Below are 18723 nucleotides of genomic sequence, written 5' to 3' on the forward strand. Positions count from 1 at the left end.
CTATACAATGCACAACAGTGACATTCAATATTAATATTCAAATTACAACACCAATTGATTTACAACCTTGTGAAAAGTCCAGGCTGTCTTAACAAGCATGAGCCTTAATTACCGGGGGTCAGAAATGAGCTGGAGCTATGGTGAGCTGGAAACGTCCAGGAGACATTGGGGGCTGGAGGCATCCATGGATTGCAGACACAGGGGCCAAGGGATCCAGAAACACAAACTACTCCATACTTCAATTCACACTGCACGACTACAATATGCAGTATTAAAGTTATGACAGTGATTGATGTACAGCCTTGTCCAAACCCCAGACTGTTGCAACAAGCATTGAGCTGTCACAAGCTGGAGGTGTGTTTGAGTCGACGCCACAATGAGCAGGAGGTGTCTCTGGAGGCATCCAGGGCTGGGGATATCCCTGAGGTATGAGATGTCCAGGGCCATTTAATCAGTACATACAAACTAATTAGTATCTATGCAATGTACAACTACGACATTCAATATTAACATTCGAGTTCTGTCGGTGATTGTTTTACAACCTTGTCTAAAGCCCAGGTTGTTTTTACAAGGACACTGTCATGAGCTGGAGCCAAAACAGAGCCAGAGGTGCAAATGAACTGGAGGTGCAATGAGCTGGAGATGTCCAGGAGACTTCCAGGTCTGGAGACATCCACAAGCTGGAGCTGCAAATGAGCCGGAGAAGTCCAGGGCTAACTAATTAGTAATTGCAAACTAGTTAGACAGTATCCATACAGCGTACAACGGTGACTTTCAATGTTCATATTACAACACCAATTTATTTATGACCTTGCCTAAAGCCTGGGCTGTTTCAACAACCACGGGCTGCAGTTACCTGGAGCTGGAGGTGTCGGGGCAGGAGCTGCGCTCCCCGAGGTGCAGAGCCGGGCTGTCCCCAGCCATGAGTGGAGCCACGAGGCACAGGGCAGGTGGTGCCCACAGGGACTGTGGCACCCAGACCAGACACAGCACAGCCACCAGGAGCCAAGGGCCCTGCTGCCACCCGCAGCTGCCCCTGGCACCCACCACGTGTCTCCTCCCCACCAGCCTCCCTCAGGGCCCTGCTCCACCCCGGGGTCGAACACTTCCATGTGCCAGCAAGCACAGCCCTGTGGCACCACTGGCACCGGCAAATCCCTGGTGAGGAACCATCAGCAAAGAGGCTGCAGGAGCTGCCTGTGTCCAGCTGGTGCCAGTGATGGGACTCGGAGGATGGCAGGAGCCAGAGTGTAAACCCTGAAGTGGCCACATGTGCAGGGCCCCTGTGCCTGCAGGAGCATGTTTTTACTTAAAAGGAGGAGTTTGAGCTGAAACTCACAGAAAATGGGGTTGCGGGGGGGGGGGGGGGGGGGGGGGGGGGGTGAGAAGGGGTGTCACTGGTAATTAACAGGGTCACAGGTAGCTGGGGTGGGGTGGGGATCACTGGTAGGGAGTGCGTCCCCTTTGCAACACGCAGACAGGCGCAGGCGTTCGGTCACCCTTTTATTAGCACCGTGACAAGCGCGACCCCTTGCCCCTCTGGCCGGCGCTGGGACCCGCCTGCAGGTTCCTGCAGCCGCTGCGGGGAGAGGAGAGCAGGGGAGCTGTCAGAGCCCCCCAAAAAGGGGGTGGGGAGGTCCCCATCGACCCCCCGCAGCCCCCCACACCTTCATGCGACGTCTGTCTCCAGCACGTCCTCGCTTTTGGAGGGCAGGTTCTTGCTCAGCGTCTCCATCTCCTCTTCCTTCCTCTTCCTGCGCTGCTTCCGACAGTGGCTTTTTTGGGGGGAGGGGGTAATAATTAAAAAAATAATCAGGATGAGGCACCACCGCGGGGCCTGCCACACTGTTGCCCCCCCATGGAAGCTGTGGATGGGGCTGTGGATGGCTCCCAGCCCCGTGGCGATGCCCCAGCGCCCTCAAACACCACTCCCGCTCCTCCCATCCCCACACCCCGTCCCCACGTACTGTGCGCAGAGGCAGGTGCAGACGACAAAGACGATGAGGATGACGATGCCAGCGATGAGGGAGATAACCACGATCTGGCCCCGGTCGCCCCGCAGGTAGAAGATGTCCACCCGCTCGCACCGCGCCCCCGTGTAGCCCCGTTCGCACCTGCCCCGCGGCACAGGGGACAAGGATAGGAGTCCAAACACCGCCTCACATTGTCCCCCTGCGCCACCGGGCCCTCTCCACCCGGACTCACACGCAAGCCGGCGCTGCCTCGGCCACGAGGAAGCGGCACCTGCCCTTGACGCAGTAGTGCCGGTACTCCTCGGGGCACCGGGAGAAGTGGCCCCGCCGCCGCAGCTGCGTCACGTTACCTGCGGGGAAGAGCACAGGGTGGCCCCGGGGGTGGCAGCGCCCCGAGATGCTCCCCAAACCGTGGCGAGCCTGAGCCAGGCAGGCCGCCAGCACGTGTCCTTGGCCGCTGCCGGCTCGGGGACACGGCGCTGATAAGCGGTGCGCCAGACAAAACACCGCTGGCATCCGCGCCGCTGGCCGCCCCCCTGTTACCTGCACAGCCCTCGCAGGGCAGCCCCTCGGTCACGTTGGCGTCGGCGCCCACACAGCTGAAAAGAGCCAGGCCTGGAGAGGAGGAGGCATGGCTCAGGGGAGCGGCACAGGGAGGGGACCCCCTTCCCTCTGAAGCATCATCGTCAGCTTTTCCCTGGGAGGGGAGGGGAGGGGAGGGGAGGGGAGGGGAGGGAAGGGAAGGGAAGGGAAGGGAAGGGAAGGGAAGGGAAGGGAAGGGAAGGGAAGGGAAGGGAAGGGAAGGGAAGGGAAGGGAAGCTGGTCCCTGTCTGCAGGTGCCTGGCCAGGTGGCATCGTGGTGCCACATGCCACCAGGCACCCTCCTGCCACCACCCCATCCCCTTCGTGCTGTTGGCACGGGCTTGGGGGACACAGGGGCAGCCGGTGGAGCCCCAGGCAGGGATGGACGCAGCAGCCAAGCGGCCCCTTTGGAAGAGCCTCGGTGTCTAAAAAAACGTGCTGGCAACAGGAGCGGGGAGGTGGCCGTGCTGCAAACCAGCACCTGGAGGCTTCACGTGCCACCATGCCAAGCCCCCGCTGTGACATTGCTGCCGCAGCAGGACGTGGGACGTCTGTCAGGGAGCCCAGCCGAGGCAAGCGCCCTGGGTCTGGCACCTTGCGGGCTCCAGCCAGGAAAGGGACGCCCTGGGACGTTCGCAGGCAGCGGCACGGTAACCGGATCGCCGGCATACCAGCACTGACTCAGCACGGCTCCGCGGCGTGGGGCCGAGCTGGGGACGGGTCCTGCCGGCGGGGCCGGGCGTCTCCCGTGGGGTGGCACGGCACGGTGCTGCGCGGCACAGCGGGCACGTCCCTGTCCCGTGGGGAAGAGCTGGGGTGGGCGCGACGTCCTGCTAGGCCAGCACAGCCTCCCCGCGAGGGGCAAGCCTGGGAGGGCCACCAGCGAGCGGGGTGGCAGCGTGGGCAGCCTCCCGTGTCCCCTGGCTGGTGTTGGAGCCTTTTCCAGCACCCGCGTCCCTCCTGGCTATATATAGGCACCGCTGGCGCAGCGGCACGCTTCGAGCGACCGGGCGCCAAGGGAGCGGGGCTCAGCCTGCGCTGCCTCCAGCAGAAGGGACGAGGCCAGGGCGGGCCCCCCGGCACCAGCTGTGGGCTGACTTCACCCCGAGCGTGCGGCTCAGCGCGGGAAGCTCCCCAGCAGGGCAGTTCCCCCGGCCTTATTGCAAACAGCTGCCGCAGCCGCCCTCCGCGAGGCCCCGGTGGCCTCCCTCCGGCAGCCTCCCCTCAGCGGGGTGGTGGCACCGGGGATGCTGCGGGTGCTGGTGGCACCGCGGGGTCCCCAAAAGCTGGGTCTCAGCCTGCCCATCGGCGGCTCCCAGCGCTGGATCTGACGCCCTCCATCCGCCCCGTGCCGGGCACCGCAGCCCCGAAACAGGTCGGGCACCATTCCCCGGGCGGGTGCGGGTTGGGCAGAGCGTGACACCAGCCCCACCAAAGGGCTGAGCCGGGGCTGCTCCCGTCCGGAGGTGGGAAGGAGCACTCCGAGGTGGGACCTTCCCCTTTTGTGCACTTTTAGTGCTCAAAGAGCCAGACCCCGCAGCGGGAAGATGCCCGTTCCTGCGCCAACGCGTGCACCTGTTGGAGAGGTGCTCGCTGCGCCCGCATCCTCCATCCCTGCTGCTGCCTGGGACAGCGAAACACGTCCACACGTCTGTCCACACATCTGCCCGCACGTCCACACGTCCACTGGCAACGAGGCCACCCGCGGGCGGGGTCCCAGTGCAGGTGACAAAAGTGCCCCGCTCAGTCCCGAGGGATTCAGAGCCGAGCGCAGCCCTCGCCCACGGCCGGGCGCAACCGGGGACCACCAGGACAGGACACGGGGACACCGCGGGGCACCGGGGACGGGACCAGAGGTGGCACCGGGACAGGCGTGCGGGACACCGGGCTGGGCACGGCGAGCACCGGGACCGGACGGGACGGGACGGGAGCAGCCCGGGCGGGCTCAGGGTGCGGGGACCCCTCTCCAGGACCATGCGAGCCCCGTAACGGGACGGGCCCCCCCCTCGCCGCCCCGGTGCCGCCGCTTACCGGAGGCGAGGGCCAGGCAGAGCAGCAGGGGACCGGGGCCGCCGCCCGGCACCGGGGCCGCCGCCGCTTCCATGGGCGCCGCAGCCTCCGCCTGCCCGGTGCCCGGTGCCCGGCGGCCGCGGCGGGGCGGGACGGGACGGGGCGGGACGGGGGCGGCCGCTGCCAGCACCGCCACCCATTCCCTCTGCCCTCCTCCTCCTCCTCCTCCTCCTCCTCTTCCCCCCCGCGGCGTGGAAACCCACGGGTGGGGTCCCGATGGCGAGGGTTTCCCCACCGGCCCCTCATCGGGGGCTGCGGGGAAGCGGGGAGGGGACGGGACCCTTCGCACCCTCCCGAATGTCCCCGCCGCGGGGGTCCCGGCAGCTCCGTGTCGCGGCGGTGGGACGGTGGGTGCCGGGAGGGGGGTGGCACCCCAGGGTGGGCCCCCCCGGCTCGCCCCGTGCCCGCTGTCCCTGCAGCGTGAGCTCGGGCGGAGGAAAGAGGGGCTGGAAAGGGAGCGGTGACCTCAAACCGCAGGATGGCAGCGATGGATGCAAGCCCTGGCAGCCGCCCCATTTGGCCGCCGGCCGGGGCTTGAGCGAGCTCCTGCAGCAGCCCCGGAGAGCAAAACCCCACGCGTGGGGCCCTGGCGGCCGTGGGTTGTCCCCTGGCCACGCTGGGGACGTGTAAGGCTGAAGTCACCCCCGGTGCTGCAGCTCGCCACGTGCCCCCCACACAGCGTCCTGCTCGCCCCAAATCCTTCGGTGTCAGCTCGCGGCCCCCTCCTCCGTTAGGAGAATCCCATCCACCTCCAGGGAAAAGGTCTGGAGACCCGTGGCCAGCCCGTCTCTGCTCCACGTCGTGACCCTTGCGGTGTCCCCGACACCGCCGCCGGGTGTCGGACCAGACCCCACACCGCTCTTGGGGTGACTCCCGGCTCTGCTCACCCGTCCCCTTTGTGTGCACCGCTACCTCCAGCGCTCCCCAAGCCCAGCTGCCCTTCCTGCTCAGCAAACTCGCTCTTGTTTTGTCCTTTGCCCCCTTGCTGCCCTCTTTCCCTTCTTCTTCTTTTTTTTTTTTTTTTTTCTTGGTTTCACCTCTTTGAGTCTGAAAACCAGCCCTTTCCTCGCCACCTGCCTGGCTAAAGTCTGCGTCGCTGCCCGCTGACCGCAGCGGTAGGAAGGGCTTTCCGCCGAGAAGCTTTCCCAGACACCAAAACATCAGGACGACGCAGGAGGATGCGAGAGGCTGGGAGCAGACCCAGAGAACCCCTCAGGCACGGGGGGATATAAAACGGGCCCCCCAAGGCGCCCAGAGGTGGCGGCGGAGAGGTGGCCGTGCCGTGGTGGCTTTGGCCGGGCCGGCAGGTCCAGGGGCTCTGCGGGAGGAAGGGGACCGAGTGACATCCCGGGGGGTCTCCCCGAGGGGGGGTCCCCAGCCTCCGAGCACCCCGAGCTGCGCCCGGCCGGGGGGGCGTGCGGGCACCCCGCCTGGGAGGGGGGCGACGGAGCCGCCGCCCGGCCCCGTCCCGCTTCCCGGCCCCGTCCCGGTGCCAGCAGGTGCCGCTGCGCTCCCGGGGCTGCTGCGGGCGGGGAGCGGGGCGGGGAGCGGGGCTGGCGATGCCTCCCCATCCCGCCTCCTCCTTCCCTCCCTCCGCGGCTGCCCGCGCCGCCGGGACCATGGGCTGCTGCTGCCGCCTCCTCCTCGCCCTCCTCCTCCTCCTCCCGGCAGGTGAGCGGCCGGGGACACGCGTGGGAAGGGCACGCGGGGGGCACCCCCCTGCCGTGGGGGTGGGGAGATGTTAGGGGTGAGGGGCCCCGTGGGAAATAACCCCCCCCCCCAAAAAAAATAAAACCACCACCCGCGGGTCCTCGGGATGGGGGGGGGGGGGATGCGCCCAGCCTGGAGCCACGCGTGTCCGCGGCCACTACTGGGGTGGGCAGAGATGCTTGGCCGCTCCTGTCACTTGCATGGCACAGGGACGGAGGTGTGCCCCCAACCACTCCTGAGGGGATTTGGGGGCAGCCCAAAAGCAGCCGGGGGGGGGGGGGGGGCGGTGGGCAAGCCCCACGCAGGGAGAAACGCGGCAGGCACAGCAGCAAGAGGCTGTGCCCCCCTCGGTGGGATCCGGGGACATTCACCCACTGCACGAGGAGACCCCACTGTGCAAGGTTTTGGGCACACCGCCCCGGGCTCAGCCTCAGAAACGTTCAGCCTGCCCGGCTTTTACTTTATTTTCACTGCTGGAAAGTGAGGGAGGGGGGAAAAAAAGCACGGGAGCACTCTCAGCCATTCGTGCATGCCGTGCATCCCCGGCAAAGGGAAACCTGCGAGGGGACCAGAGTGCTCAGAGCACATCAGCTGCTCCTGGGACATCTCCCCCCAGCCAAGCATCCCTCCCGTGCCCACTGGGAGCTGTTTTTCCCAGTGCCTAGGATAGTTCCAGCACCATTCCCACCAGCACCCAGCTCTGCAGCACCGACAGGGCCCCCATGGAAGAACCCAGGAATATTTCCTAGGATTTTGGCCCCGCAGCTTTTGGGATGCTTCCATCAAGGGCCTGAATCTTTTGGGTGTTTTCTATAATTTTTCTCCACTGGAGCAGTATTTACAAGAAAAAGTCTTCTGGCATCAATGTATTATTTAAATGTGCCTCAAGTTCATTCTCCAGGGCTTCGTGACAGAGAGGATGCAGCTTGGCAGGAATAACTCCGTGCTTTTCTTGGCCCTGTAATGAAATAATAGCAACCCTTGCACAGCGTTTGAGAGGAAGGAGGAAGTTTGTCATACCTCTGACTTCTTGCTCAGGAGGCAAATTAGAGTGCTCGCAGCCTTGCCGGCCCAGCTGACGCAGAGGGCAAGGTCTGCGAATGAGGCAAGCCTCAGCACCCAGGTGGTGCCACCCGTCCCAAAGGGACTCACGAGGGGATGGGGACCTGCAGACCAGGGTCCAGCAGCAGCCCCAGAGGCTTTCACCCCGTGCTCAGGCCCCTTGGGCAGCTTGGGCACCAGGCTGGCCACGAGTTGCTCTGTCTCTTGGGAGAAAAACCTTTATGAGCTTCTCTGCTGTACGCTGTGCAGCACGCAGGCAAGTGTGGCCATGATTTAGAGGGCAGCCCTGTCGTGTTTAGCTGGGAAATAACCCCAGCAATGACAGAAATGTCCCCAGTCAGCACCCACCTGGGTGGAGGGGTGCTCGGGGCAGCCTCTCCCAAGGGGACGGGGCTCAGGAGAGCGGGTCCCCAGGTATCCCCAGGATCTGCACCTGGGACCCCTGCCCACTCTCTCTCTGCCCACCAGGGAGAAATAACCTCTTATTTCAGCTTGGCTGGGGGGCCCGTTTCTCACCCGAGCTGTGTGCTTGGGGCACGTGGCAGTGCTATCATGCTGTAAGTCGTTTGTCTCCAGGGTTTTGTTTTTGGGTTTTGTATAGGTTGCTCCTGTAGACTTGCTTTTGGCCACGTGTCCTGCACTTGTATCCCTTTGTGTGTGATGGTGGATGGCGCTGGATCACTGTCTGCAATTGTTCACCCTGGGTAGATCCTGCGGGCAGAAGATGAGGCTGCCCTTTGGTGTTGCTTCCACAAACCCAGACCCATGACATAAAAATGGGTCTTACCTCTATGCTTCTTCTAGAGGCAGCTGCTGGGCTGGGGTACGAAGTAGCATCCAGTTTGCTGAGCAGCCATGGGTTCTCCTCTGGGCTGACCTGGCCATTGTTCACTGCTGCATTTCCTGGCTTCAGAAAGGGTGGCTAGGTTAAACGTGGAGGGTGTCATAGTCAGGATAAGGTGCACCATTCCCTACACTGCTCTCACTTGTCTCCTGAAGGAGATGCACAGCAAACGCGATGGCTGGGGACCGCTGCCAGGTGGTTCTGGGTTAACCCAGGGTGAGAGCACTGCTGCATTCCCCATGTAGATGAGGACTACCTGCTTGCCATGGCACAGCTGCCACATCCAGCTTCGTTTTCTTGGGCTGGAGCTCCTCTCTTTTGAGCTGCCTCTCAGCCGGTGTAACAGCCGAAAAGCTTGCCACGCTTGCTTCTGGAGTGGCTCCGAGCAATGTGCTGCTAATGAAGCTCCCAGCCCAGGTCAGGTATGTGTTTCCAAAGCAGGGCACGGAAGTGAGACATCACCTTCATGTGACATGCAGGAACCAGGACAACAGCATGCCCGCAGGAGAGGGAGCTGCTCCGTGCACTAGGTGGTGTACCCAGGGTTTCCCAGATGACTGGGATTGATGTTCTCGAAGGGGAGGATATCTGCATTACAGGGATTTGGACTTTTCTCTCGTGTTTCCATCTTCAACCCGCGCAAAGCCCCCACGGGGCTGTAACCTGGGCAGAAGGGATGGCACCAGGCGATGTGCCTTGTCCCGGCAGCTCCGCATCCAGCCCTGCTCCCAGCCGGGTCCAGCAGGGCAGTACGGCCCTAAGGGAATCAGATGGGCACATTCCTTGGTGCTGAACTATGCTTGGTATCCTTTGATAACTGATGTCCTTCAGTTGCTTTGACAACCCTGACTGCCTCCTAGCTCCTGAAGTCATGTGGTCCTAAAGGAAGATTTCTGGTGTTTTTCTATCTTTTGTTCCAGTGCACTCTTCTGGCTACTGCTCCCAGCCACAGCCCAGGTGCTGGGAGGACAAGGGAACCACTGCCTCAGCAGTTCTTCACCTTTTCAGACGTGCTCGTAGAGGACCTGGCTTGCTGGTGACCTCCCAGCCCTGTGGGTACAGGCCGCCCTGAGCAGGATGTGGTGGCATGTGGGGCCTTCAGCCAGGGATGCTCCGCAGGGTCCCCACAGGACCCAAGGCTCAGGAGCAGCCTGTGTTGCTGGTGGGATCCCTTTTCTATGCTGGAGGAGAGGACAGCCTGATGTGTTGTGACCTGAGGTGGCAGTGGCCAGGCTGGAGCTCGGGGTCCCATGGCGATGGTGGTGCAGGGCTGGGACATTTAGGGTTTCCAGAGGCAGCGTTACCCACCTGGGAAGCCGAGCTCGGCTGGGACCGGCCCTGCCCAGGCAGGAGGTGGATGGCCAGGGCCGAGCGCGGCGGCCGGGGCAGCAGGGTGATTTCTTTCAGCTGCTTGCGCTCTCCTGGGCAATGCCTGTGACTTGTGACCCGCCTGGGACAGGCGCCCAGCCGAGGACTGCATCCAGCCCTGCCCGTGAGGCCAGCTGCCTTTCAGCCCTGTAGATATTATCGGAAACTTTCTGACTCATCCTGGCCAGCAGCCCTGCCAGCTCTGCAGGATCCCCATCAGCTCGCCTCCAGACCCCGGCGATTCTGTGGGACACCTCACGTGGGACGGCCTTCTTGAAATGCACAGAGTAACCCACTGCTGCTGGGCTAACACCACTTTATTAACACTACTCGGCACGACCAAGTGCATCTGCAGTTTGAGGTTTGGGTGAGGCTTCAAGCAGGCAGCACAGGATCCCAGGGAGGTTTCTCAGAGGGTCAGCGAGGTCTCGCAGAGGCCTGGCAGCCCTCTGGGGTCCTGCCACACCTGGTAGAGCAGCAACACGTCCTGCTAAAGGCTGCGGTGACAGCCTGTAACCTGCTGGGTCAGTCACACCCCGCTGACGTGCCCTGGGATGTCTGTGGGCAGCCTTACTTCAAAGCCACCAAGGTGCAGGGCCAAGCCTGACCTCGAGAGCCCCAGGGCTGGAGGACGCGTGGTGCAGGCCGTCAGCACGTCCCCTTGGCAGCTGCTTCCTGACCCGGCGTGGCCACCTCTAGGTCCTGGGCTCCCAAAACGCTGGGTGCGAGCTCGGCACTTCCCTTTACAGAGGTTTAGGTGCCTGCTGGTGTGATTTTGTGTTTGGAATTAACGCTGCCTGCTGGTGGGGGAGCGAGGCCTGGTGGTGGCACAGCTCGTGGTGCCGAGTCCTGCCGCCTGCCTGGGAGAGGTGCTCAGTGCTCCTCGTGAAGGCAGCTGGGGACTGCGGATGCCACCTGCCAGGAACCTGTGCCTGCTTCCCTTTAAATAAACAAAAGGCCACCCCAGAACACCTCCTTTCCCTCGCCTTTGATCTCCTCCATGTTCCCCCTGCCAAGTGAATCTTGGGAAGACTGTGGGAGTGCTTGAACCTGGTTAAGGGAGGAGAAATGGGGGATAGCAGTGTACCTGTACCAAAAAATAAAAAAAAGGCTATAAAGGGAAAATCAACTACTCTAACCTCAACATGCCTCCAAGTGTTCCCACCTCCCCTTCAGCACTGGGATTTGGAGCCAGCCCTCCTGGGTGCCACCAGCAAGGGGCTTTGGGGGAGCTGGCTTTCAGGGCAGGAATGAAAATCAGTGTTGTCTTGAGATTGTTTTCCTCCTTTCTCACATAGCCCCATGACAAGGTGCTCAGGGGTGTACATAAGAGAGTGCATGGAAATAGAAATTCCTCCCGACGTCACTTGCTGTTGGCATGCCCTTTCCACAGCCTGGCTGTGCCTGGGGAGCTGCTGGGGATGGCCTGGAGCTGAGCTTCTCTCTGGAGAGAGCAGGAGGGAGAAAAAAATAGCAGTCACTGGTGGGGACAGGGGAAAGAATGACTCATCTTCATGCTAAGAAATGGAGATGAATGAATGCACAAAGAAATGGGAGAGAAGAAAGCTGCCCAGTGTTATCGTCCCCAGCTGCATGGTGCCTGCTGGAGGGGCGGTGGGGATGGGGCTGCCAGTCTGGGCTAGGGGTGCTGAGCCCTGCAGGGGGGTGGGTTGGGATGCATGGGATGGGGAGTCCCAGGGTGCTGGGACCCTCTACTCCATGGCCCAGGAACGAGAGCAGGAAAAAATCCTCCTTTCCCTCCCTGTCTTCTCCTAAAGGGGGATTTCAGCTGGCTTCGGGTTCCTGGGAGTTGTGACAAGCACACAAGATGCCAGCTACCACAAGGATGTCTCCCTTACTAACCCTCATTTTTCTCCCTCCCAGGACTTGGTGATGACCCCACAGCTTCACCCCTTGTCCCCGCCAGTGCCCCCCCAGAAGTGGTGGGGACAGCAGCGGGGCCAGGCTCGGGGGGCACAGCTGTCCCTGCAGCAGCTCCCCACCAGCCTGCACCACTGACTGCCACAGGACCCACCAGAGATGAGGTGTCCTCCAGGCCAGCTGAGGTGGATGACCCCAATGGGGGCACTGTGGCCATGTTGTCCCCTGCTTCCATCCCCACGAGCACTGTCGCTGCAGCAGACAACCCCCCCCGTAGCCTTCAGCTCGGTGCCACCAGCCTTGGAGACTGCCCCAGGTCCTCGGACAGCACATAATGTCAGCGTGGAGGGAGGGACGACGGATTTGGGGACACCTCCCAGCCCCACGGGCACACCTTCACCCTCCTCTTCCTCCCCACGCAGCAGCACCCCATACTCATCCCCTGGGACGGTGTTGTCCCCACCGACCGTCCCCAGCAGCACCACCCAGTCACCGATGCCGATGAAGGATGTCCCTTCCCCAGGGACGATGGCTGTGGCATCGAGCCTGGCCATGGAGCCCACATCCCCCTCAGTGACTGTGGCCAGCCCCACCGAGGACACAGCCAACGGCAAAAGCACCCCCGCCACCGGAGTCACCATGGAAGAGGTCCCACGTGCCTTGAGCGCAGGTGAGCAGCTCCCTTCCCCGTGCACGTATGCAGGCACATACACCACTTTTTTTTTTCCTGCCCTTGTCATTTATGGCTTCCCTTTCTAGTTGTTTTTCCACCCAGAAGTGACACAAGAGCCCGGCTGTCAACCCTGAGAGCAAGGCTGAGCTTTCTTGATGTGCTCCCTGGAGGAGCCCATGTCATCTGCTTCACCTGTGGAGGGAAGGGGTCGTAGACACCCAAACTTAGGTGCTCGGTTGTGAACAAAATCCTTAGCCTCATGGTTGTCCTTAAAAGCTCAAGGAAGGGAGGAAAGAAGTTTCCTGACGATGGGCTAGGAGTAAGGGAGAGGAGAAACATGTTCCCTCTGGAGCGACCATGAAGCTGGTGCTGCCTGTTTTAAAGCTCCTGGTCAAGGAAGAAATGGGGCCTGTCTGTTGGCAGCCATGGAGAAACCACCCACCACCTGGCTGCGGTAGCCTCCCACCGTGATTACTTTGTGACCTGTGGGCCCTGGAGAGAAACCCACTTGTGTTTTAGCCCAAATCCACCTGCACTGTGTTACGGGAAGGGGGAGATCCCAAAAGTATATGGGTGCCTGACACTGCTGCATGGCCCAGCAGCCTCCAGAAGGGGCTTTGGGAAGCACCGCGGGGGTGTCCGTGCTGGCGATGGCTGGTGGGGTTGCATCCAGAGCTGCTGTGGACGATGGGGTGAGGGCTGAGTGCTGCTCTCTCTGGTGCTGCCCGCAGGGAGCATCGTGGCCATAACAGTGGTGGTCATCGTGGTGGTGGTGCTGGTCTTCGGGGCGGCGTACCTCAAGATCAGGTAAGGCCAGGAGCCCGCAGCAGGGGCAAGAATGAGGGCCATGCCTCGGGGCAAGGCCTCGAGTCGCAGCCTTGTATATCATGCCCCTACCAAAAGGCGCCTTTCCACAGGCAGGTGGTCGGGGTGGGATGTGCTGGTGGCAAAGTGCCCCCGGCTGAAATACCCCAAAAGCTGAGCTGTGGGGGCTCAGGTGCATTTATTTAATTTTACCCCACAGTAAAAGAGCTAATAAACCACCGAAACAGCCAGTGTCTTATAAATACAGCTCCCGTATCTGTGTTCCTGCCAGCTCATCGCAGCCCATCCTGCAAGCGCCACAAGCTCAGCACTCTCCTCCCCGCACAGGCCATGGCAAAGCATGGGGGATTTTTCCTGCCCGAATGAGGGATAAATTTGGGCTTCAAGGTGCTGGAGGGCAGCCGGTGTGCCCGCTACTCTGCAGGCACCCCTGGCTGCATTTGCCTTCTGCAGGCTGACCTGGTGCGTGCTTCCCCACAGGCATTCCTCCTACGGCCGGCTGCTGGACGACCACGACTACGGCTCCTGGGGGAACTACAACAACCCCCTCTACGACGACTCCTAGCAGGAGAAGATCCTTATTTATCAGCGCTTCTGCAACACAGCACCCGCTGCTTCCCCCCCACCGTGCGTGCTGGGTCGCGGCCAGAGCAGGCGCCTGGGCCACAACCGCCGTGAGCAGGACCACGGCAGGTCCAGCAGAGGACAGGCGGCTGGAGGGCGGGTGCATGGCACCCACAATAAACCTGAGCGTTGGCCCTTTGCGTGGGAAGCTCTCTGATAATATGGGATGGATGCCGCTGCACCTTGGCTTCAGCAGCGGAGTGGGTCTTGGGGGGGGTTGGCAGCTTTGCTTTTAGCCCGATAAACCCGAATTCCCTGGGGGAGGCGAGGGGGGAGGCTTAGACTGCATCGTGGTGCCCCCGGAAGAAACATGGGGGAAGCTAAGAGGGTCCCACTGCTTTGTGCATCCCTCCCTCCAAAATCACCTCCTTGCATTGCCCCACTGCAAAATCCTCTGCCTTCCCTCACCTGTGGTAGCTTGCCATGGGTGACAGGAAATTACAACTGCTCCTTTGAATCTGTTTTCTTTTTTTTTTTTTTCCTTTTCTTTTCTTTTTGTGTGTGTGTTTGTGCACAGAAGCTTATTTCCTTTTTAATCCCACTTTTTAATTTTTATGTTTATTTTCCCAAATACCATGTGGGAACCCCCAGGAAAGGTGTGCTTCCCACCTGCACTTCTGGGATGAGAAGCAACTCACTGTTGCACCCATAGCTGTTTGCTTCACAACATTACTTTTAATCCTTGAAATACCTCTCCTCTAAAATACACTGAAGCTGCTTTAATCCCCAGTTTATGCATATACCTGCTTGGACAAAAAAAAAAAAAAAAAAAAAAAAAAGAGAAAAGGGGTGATTTATGGCTGGTCTCATCTTTACATGCTGTAATGCAGATGCATGCTTCTACCAGAGCAGGTGTGCTGGCAAGGTCTTTTTGTCACTTTTGTGGGATCAGCACCTTGAAGCTGCCCATTGAGGGGACAGCTATGATGGGCAGGACTGCATTTCTGCTCTGGCTCTGTGGCGGAGCAAGCCCCATGTGTCTCCTGAAACCAGGAGCTCCAGCTCTCCTCTAGCCATGATGCGCGAGCATCTGGGTGATGCTGGGTGAGCACTGGAGCAGGGGGTTGTTTTGGGAAGGGGCCGGTCACTGCCCCCACAACAGGGTCTCCCCAGCACCCAAACCAGTGGGCCCCTGGAGAAAACTTCATCGTTTTTTTGGGAGCTGTCACTGGGTGGCTGAGGTTCACCTCAATGCGGAGATCCCACTGCTGGGCTTGGTGGCACTAGGGCTGAGCTGCGCGTACCAGGTGGGTGTTTAATCTCTTTTAGTTCAAACCAGGTAGAAACTGTGAATAAAGCAGAGAATGCTGCTAAAGCACTGCACAGCCCTAAGGTTTGCCCTTATCTGAAATAGCGCGTGCACCTGGGTCTCCTCTGCCCTGTGCTGAAGGGCACTGCAGATTTGGAGCAGGTGTGACAGCAGGCAAGAAAAGCAATCAAGGTGCTGGGAATGACCAAGGGGAGAAGAGGAAATTGTGATAATTAAAACCACAACCTGTGCAGGGAGGGCACTGCTCATATATTGCTTTTTCCAGCATTGGTGTGGCTGGTGGGAAATGGGTCCATGACAATCCCGTGGTTCCTTGGTGGAGCATGCCAGCTCTAGGAGAAACCAGATGAGTTAATGGGAGAAAAATGCACTGATAACAGCAACTTCAAGCCTATCCAGCTGAGGAAAGACAAGCTTTCAGCATATACAGGGCAAGTTTTATGATAGGGTGTCTCTTTTCTTGTATTTCCTTATATTATTCTTATATAATATATTTGCTTATATTTGCTTTTGGCCAAGAAGAGATGACGTTTCAGTGGGCCCCAGGACATCCTCTCTTCTGAGCTTATGTTTATGGGCTTAAATACATCCTAGCAGGCATACCCCAGGAGGGACCACTCCTTTCCCATACTGAGTGATATGGGGCAGAACCTGAGGGCACCTGTGGAAAACCAAAATACCTCCTGGGATGCTGAAGCTCTCCAGTATTTAATATGAGGGTCCCCTTCTTTTTCCCCAGCAGCCCTGAGGATGAGGGGATGCTTGCAAAGCAGCCAGTGTGTGATAAAACCTGCTCACATCGCGTCAGGATGTGAAAAACCAATGCACAGATGAAAACTGATGTCTCGATGGAGCTTTCTCAGCCACCGAGTTAACATTTCCTGCAGAGATATTGTGGAACAGAAGTTTTATGGTTTCACTTCAGGTCATGACCAAAAGCATGAGGGCAGCCTGTGGCATCCCCGATCGGCCCCGGCAAGCTGCCTGGGGAGGCTGGGGAAGGGAGGGGAGAGGACGCTGAGGACATATTTCCTTGTGTCCAGTTGTCACCTGAGAAAACACTGTCACCCTCCTCCCTGCAGCCTCCTTTCAGGTTGTGGAGCATGGTGAGGTCTCCCCTCAGCCTCCTCTTCTCTGGACTAAACAGCCCAGGTTCCCTCAGCTGCTCCTCACAAGCCTTGTTTTCTCCTCCCTGCACCAGCTCCACCTCTCTTCTCCGGACACATATGAGCAGCTCAGTGTCCTTGTGGTGAGGGGCCCAAAGCTGAACACAGCACTCAAGGTGGGGTCTCACCATAGCCAAGTACACAGGGATGATCACCTCCCGGGTCCTGCTGGCCACGCTACTGCTGATACAAGCCAGGATGCTGTTGGCCTTCTTGGCCACCTGGGCACACCCTGGCTCATGTTCAGCTGGCTGTCGACCAGCAACCCCAGGTCCGTCTCTGCTGGACAGCTTTCCAGCCACGCTTCCCCAAGCCTGTACTGCTGCCTGGGGTTGTGTGACCCAAGCAGAGGACCCGGTGCTTACCTCTGTTGAGTGCCATGCGATTAGACACGGCCCATCGATCTAGTCTGTTCAGATCTCTGCAGAGGGATCCTGCCCTCAGGAAGATCAGCACTCCCACCCAGCTTGCAATTATCCACAGCCTACTGAGGGTGCACTCAATCCTCTCATCTGGGTTGCTGATAAGATGTTAAACAAAACTGGCCCCGGTACTGAGCCCTCGGGGACACCACTGGTGACTGGCCGCCAGCTGGGCCTCACTCCATTCACAGAGCCCCTTTGGGCCCGGCCACCCAGCCAGTTCTTCACCCAGTGAGCCAGACCATGAGCAGCCAGTTCCTCCAGGAGAAAGCTGTGGGGAATGGCCTCAAATGCTTTACTGAAATGTAGGTAGGCATCATCCACAGGCTCTCCCTAACCTACTAAGCGGGTCATCTTGTCACAGAAAGAGATCAGGTTAGTCAGGCAGGACCTGCCCTTCACAAACCCATGCTGGCTGTGTATCACTCGACTGTCCCATATATGTGGTGTGATGGTGCTCAAGATGATGTGCTCCACAACCTTCCCCAGCACCAAGGTCAGACTGACAGGTTTCCCCTGTCCTCCTTCCTGCCCTTCTTGTAGATTGGTGTCACTTTTGCCGACCTCCAGTCAGCTGGGACCTCCCCAGTTAGCCCAGACTGATGGTAAATTATTGAAAGTGGCTTGGTGAGCACTTCCACCAGCACCCATGGATAAATCCCATCCGGCCCCATAGGCTTGTGTACATTCAAATGTTGTAGAAGGTCACCTGCAGTTTCCCACTGGATTGTAAGCACTTCATCTCACTCCCTGTCACCATCTTCCAACTCAGGGGGTGGGTACCCTGGGAACAGTTGGTCTGACTAAAAAAGACTGATGAAAAAAGGCTTTGAGTACCTTAGGCTGTGCTGTATTTCCAGCAGCCATCTGGGAAGTTGAAGTCCCCCATGAGAACAAGGGCTAGTGGTTGCGAGATTTCTCCTAGTCGCTTGTGGGATGTTTTGTTTACCTCTTTGTCCCGGTTTGGGTGGTCTACAGCAGACTCACATCGTAACATCAGCCTTACTGGCCTTTTCCTGACTCAGTCCATCTGCCAGAGGACTACTTTTCCTCTGACAGATGGACCCCGTCAGTCCCCAGGAGACTTGTCTCCCAGTCACTGGAATAGATGAGAATCAGAGACCAGAAAAAGCAAATTGCCCATAGCTAACTTCCAAAAAGGAGGATTTTTGTACAAGTTCCAACTAAAGACTCCAAACAGTAAACAATAAGCAAATATGTCACATTCATTCAAAATTGCATGACCTGGGAACATCTAGGACTTGGTCAGCTAAAGAATAAGGTGGCAATTACAGCTGTTTTCTTGAGAGGAATGTAAGATTTAGTCGAGTTATATTTTTTTTCCCATAATAGTGAGTATGGAACATTTCTGACCCCTGATACAGAGGGACCACTGACTTGCTCTTTGGATATCATTCATTGCTACTGCCCTGTATTTTCTTAAAATAGTTCTTTCTTTTAGCCATAGGCTTGGGCTCTATACATCCAGGCATATTGCATGCCTCTAAACCACCATGCAATAATAATAACAGTAGCATCGATAAAAACCCAAACCAGTAGCACGTGCAGCAAACTGGAACAGCGCTGCTGGTGAAAACCCTTGGGTGATGTGGGTTTGGATACCCACCTGCGCTGCAGGACCACAGTGCGGTGATGGTGGCCACCTCCTGAAGGGCAGGTGTTCCTTTCGCAGCAGCAGTACTGCCTTCCTGCAGTTGGTGGGAAAGCTAGCTCAACCTCAACCCGCTACACCCGCCAGAAAGCAAGCGGAGGGATGGTGCAAGCGCTGGGCTAACAGTAAGCTTTGTCATCTGATGGGTCCCCTTATCAGAGGAGGATGTGGTGACGGTGGTGGTGTGCCCCCAGCTCTGGGATGAAAGCTTTTGGTGGTTCTTCAGCCTTCCTGCTGGCTTCTGGCACAGAGTTGTCCCTGTTCTGTCCACCCTTTGCAAAAGCAAGGGCTGCATGAGTCAGCTTGAAGAGCCTGTGCAAGGATGTCAAATTCACCTCTTTTCAAAGAAAAGGTAGCTGCAAGTTATTGCATCTGTCCATAGGTAAAGCCCAGAGCTCTCCCAGAGCTTCCACCGGGCACGCCAATGACTCCCATTAACTCAGATGTTCATATATATATTTTACACACAGTTATAAAGGCCCTATAAAAGAAATGACTCAACAGCAACCGCTTTGATTCGATTTCGCGATGATGTACAGGAAAGGTAATTACCGTCTTCGCGTTATTTCATTTCCTCTGGC

The 18723-nt window shown here is 58.9% G+C and overlaps 2 protein-coding genes across 3 annotated transcripts; one reads left to right on the top strand and one right to left on the bottom strand.

Moving 5' to 3' along the window:
• Positions 1–1490: 1490 nt before the first annotated feature.
• Positions 1491–4711, bottom strand: BTC (betacellulin). Of its 2 annotated transcripts, none has more exons than XM_040555381.1 (6): positions 4587–4711; positions 2517–2588; positions 2206–2323; positions 1968–2114; positions 1668–1775; positions 1491–1579 (listed from the first exon to the last, which is right to left on the bottom strand). In XM_040555381.1, the coding sequence occupies exons 1-5, from the start codon at positions 4657–4659 to the stop codon at positions 1670–1672; spliced, it is 516 nt and encodes a 171-aa protein (XP_040411315.1). In that variant the 5' UTR covers positions 4660–4711; the 3' UTR covers positions 1491–1579; positions 1668–1669. The 2 variants fall into 2 exon arrangements, with proteins under 2 accessions (XP_040411315.1, XP_040411316.1); XM_040555382.1 differs by having other exon boundaries at positions 1491–1582.
• Positions 4712–6145: 1434 nt separating this feature from the next.
• PARM1 (prostate androgen-regulated mucin-like protein 1) lies at positions 6146–13752 on the top strand. The gene is given in 5 exon segments (XM_040555454.1): positions 6146–6296; positions 11494–11753; positions 11755–12160; positions 12895–12970; positions 13469–13752. Coding segments are annotated over 5 exon segments (939 nt in total). The 5' UTR covers positions 6146–6184; the 3' UTR covers positions 13554–13752.
• The last annotated feature ends 4971 nt before the right edge of the window (positions 13753–18723 follow it).

The sequence above is a fragment of the Cygnus olor genome, chromosome 4 (assembly GCF_009769625.2).
Source record: "Cygnus olor isolate bCygOlo1 chromosome 4, bCygOlo1.pri.v2, whole genome shotgun sequence".
NCBI classification, from domain to species: Eukaryota; Metazoa; Chordata; class Aves; order Anseriformes; family Anatidae; genus Cygnus; species Cygnus olor.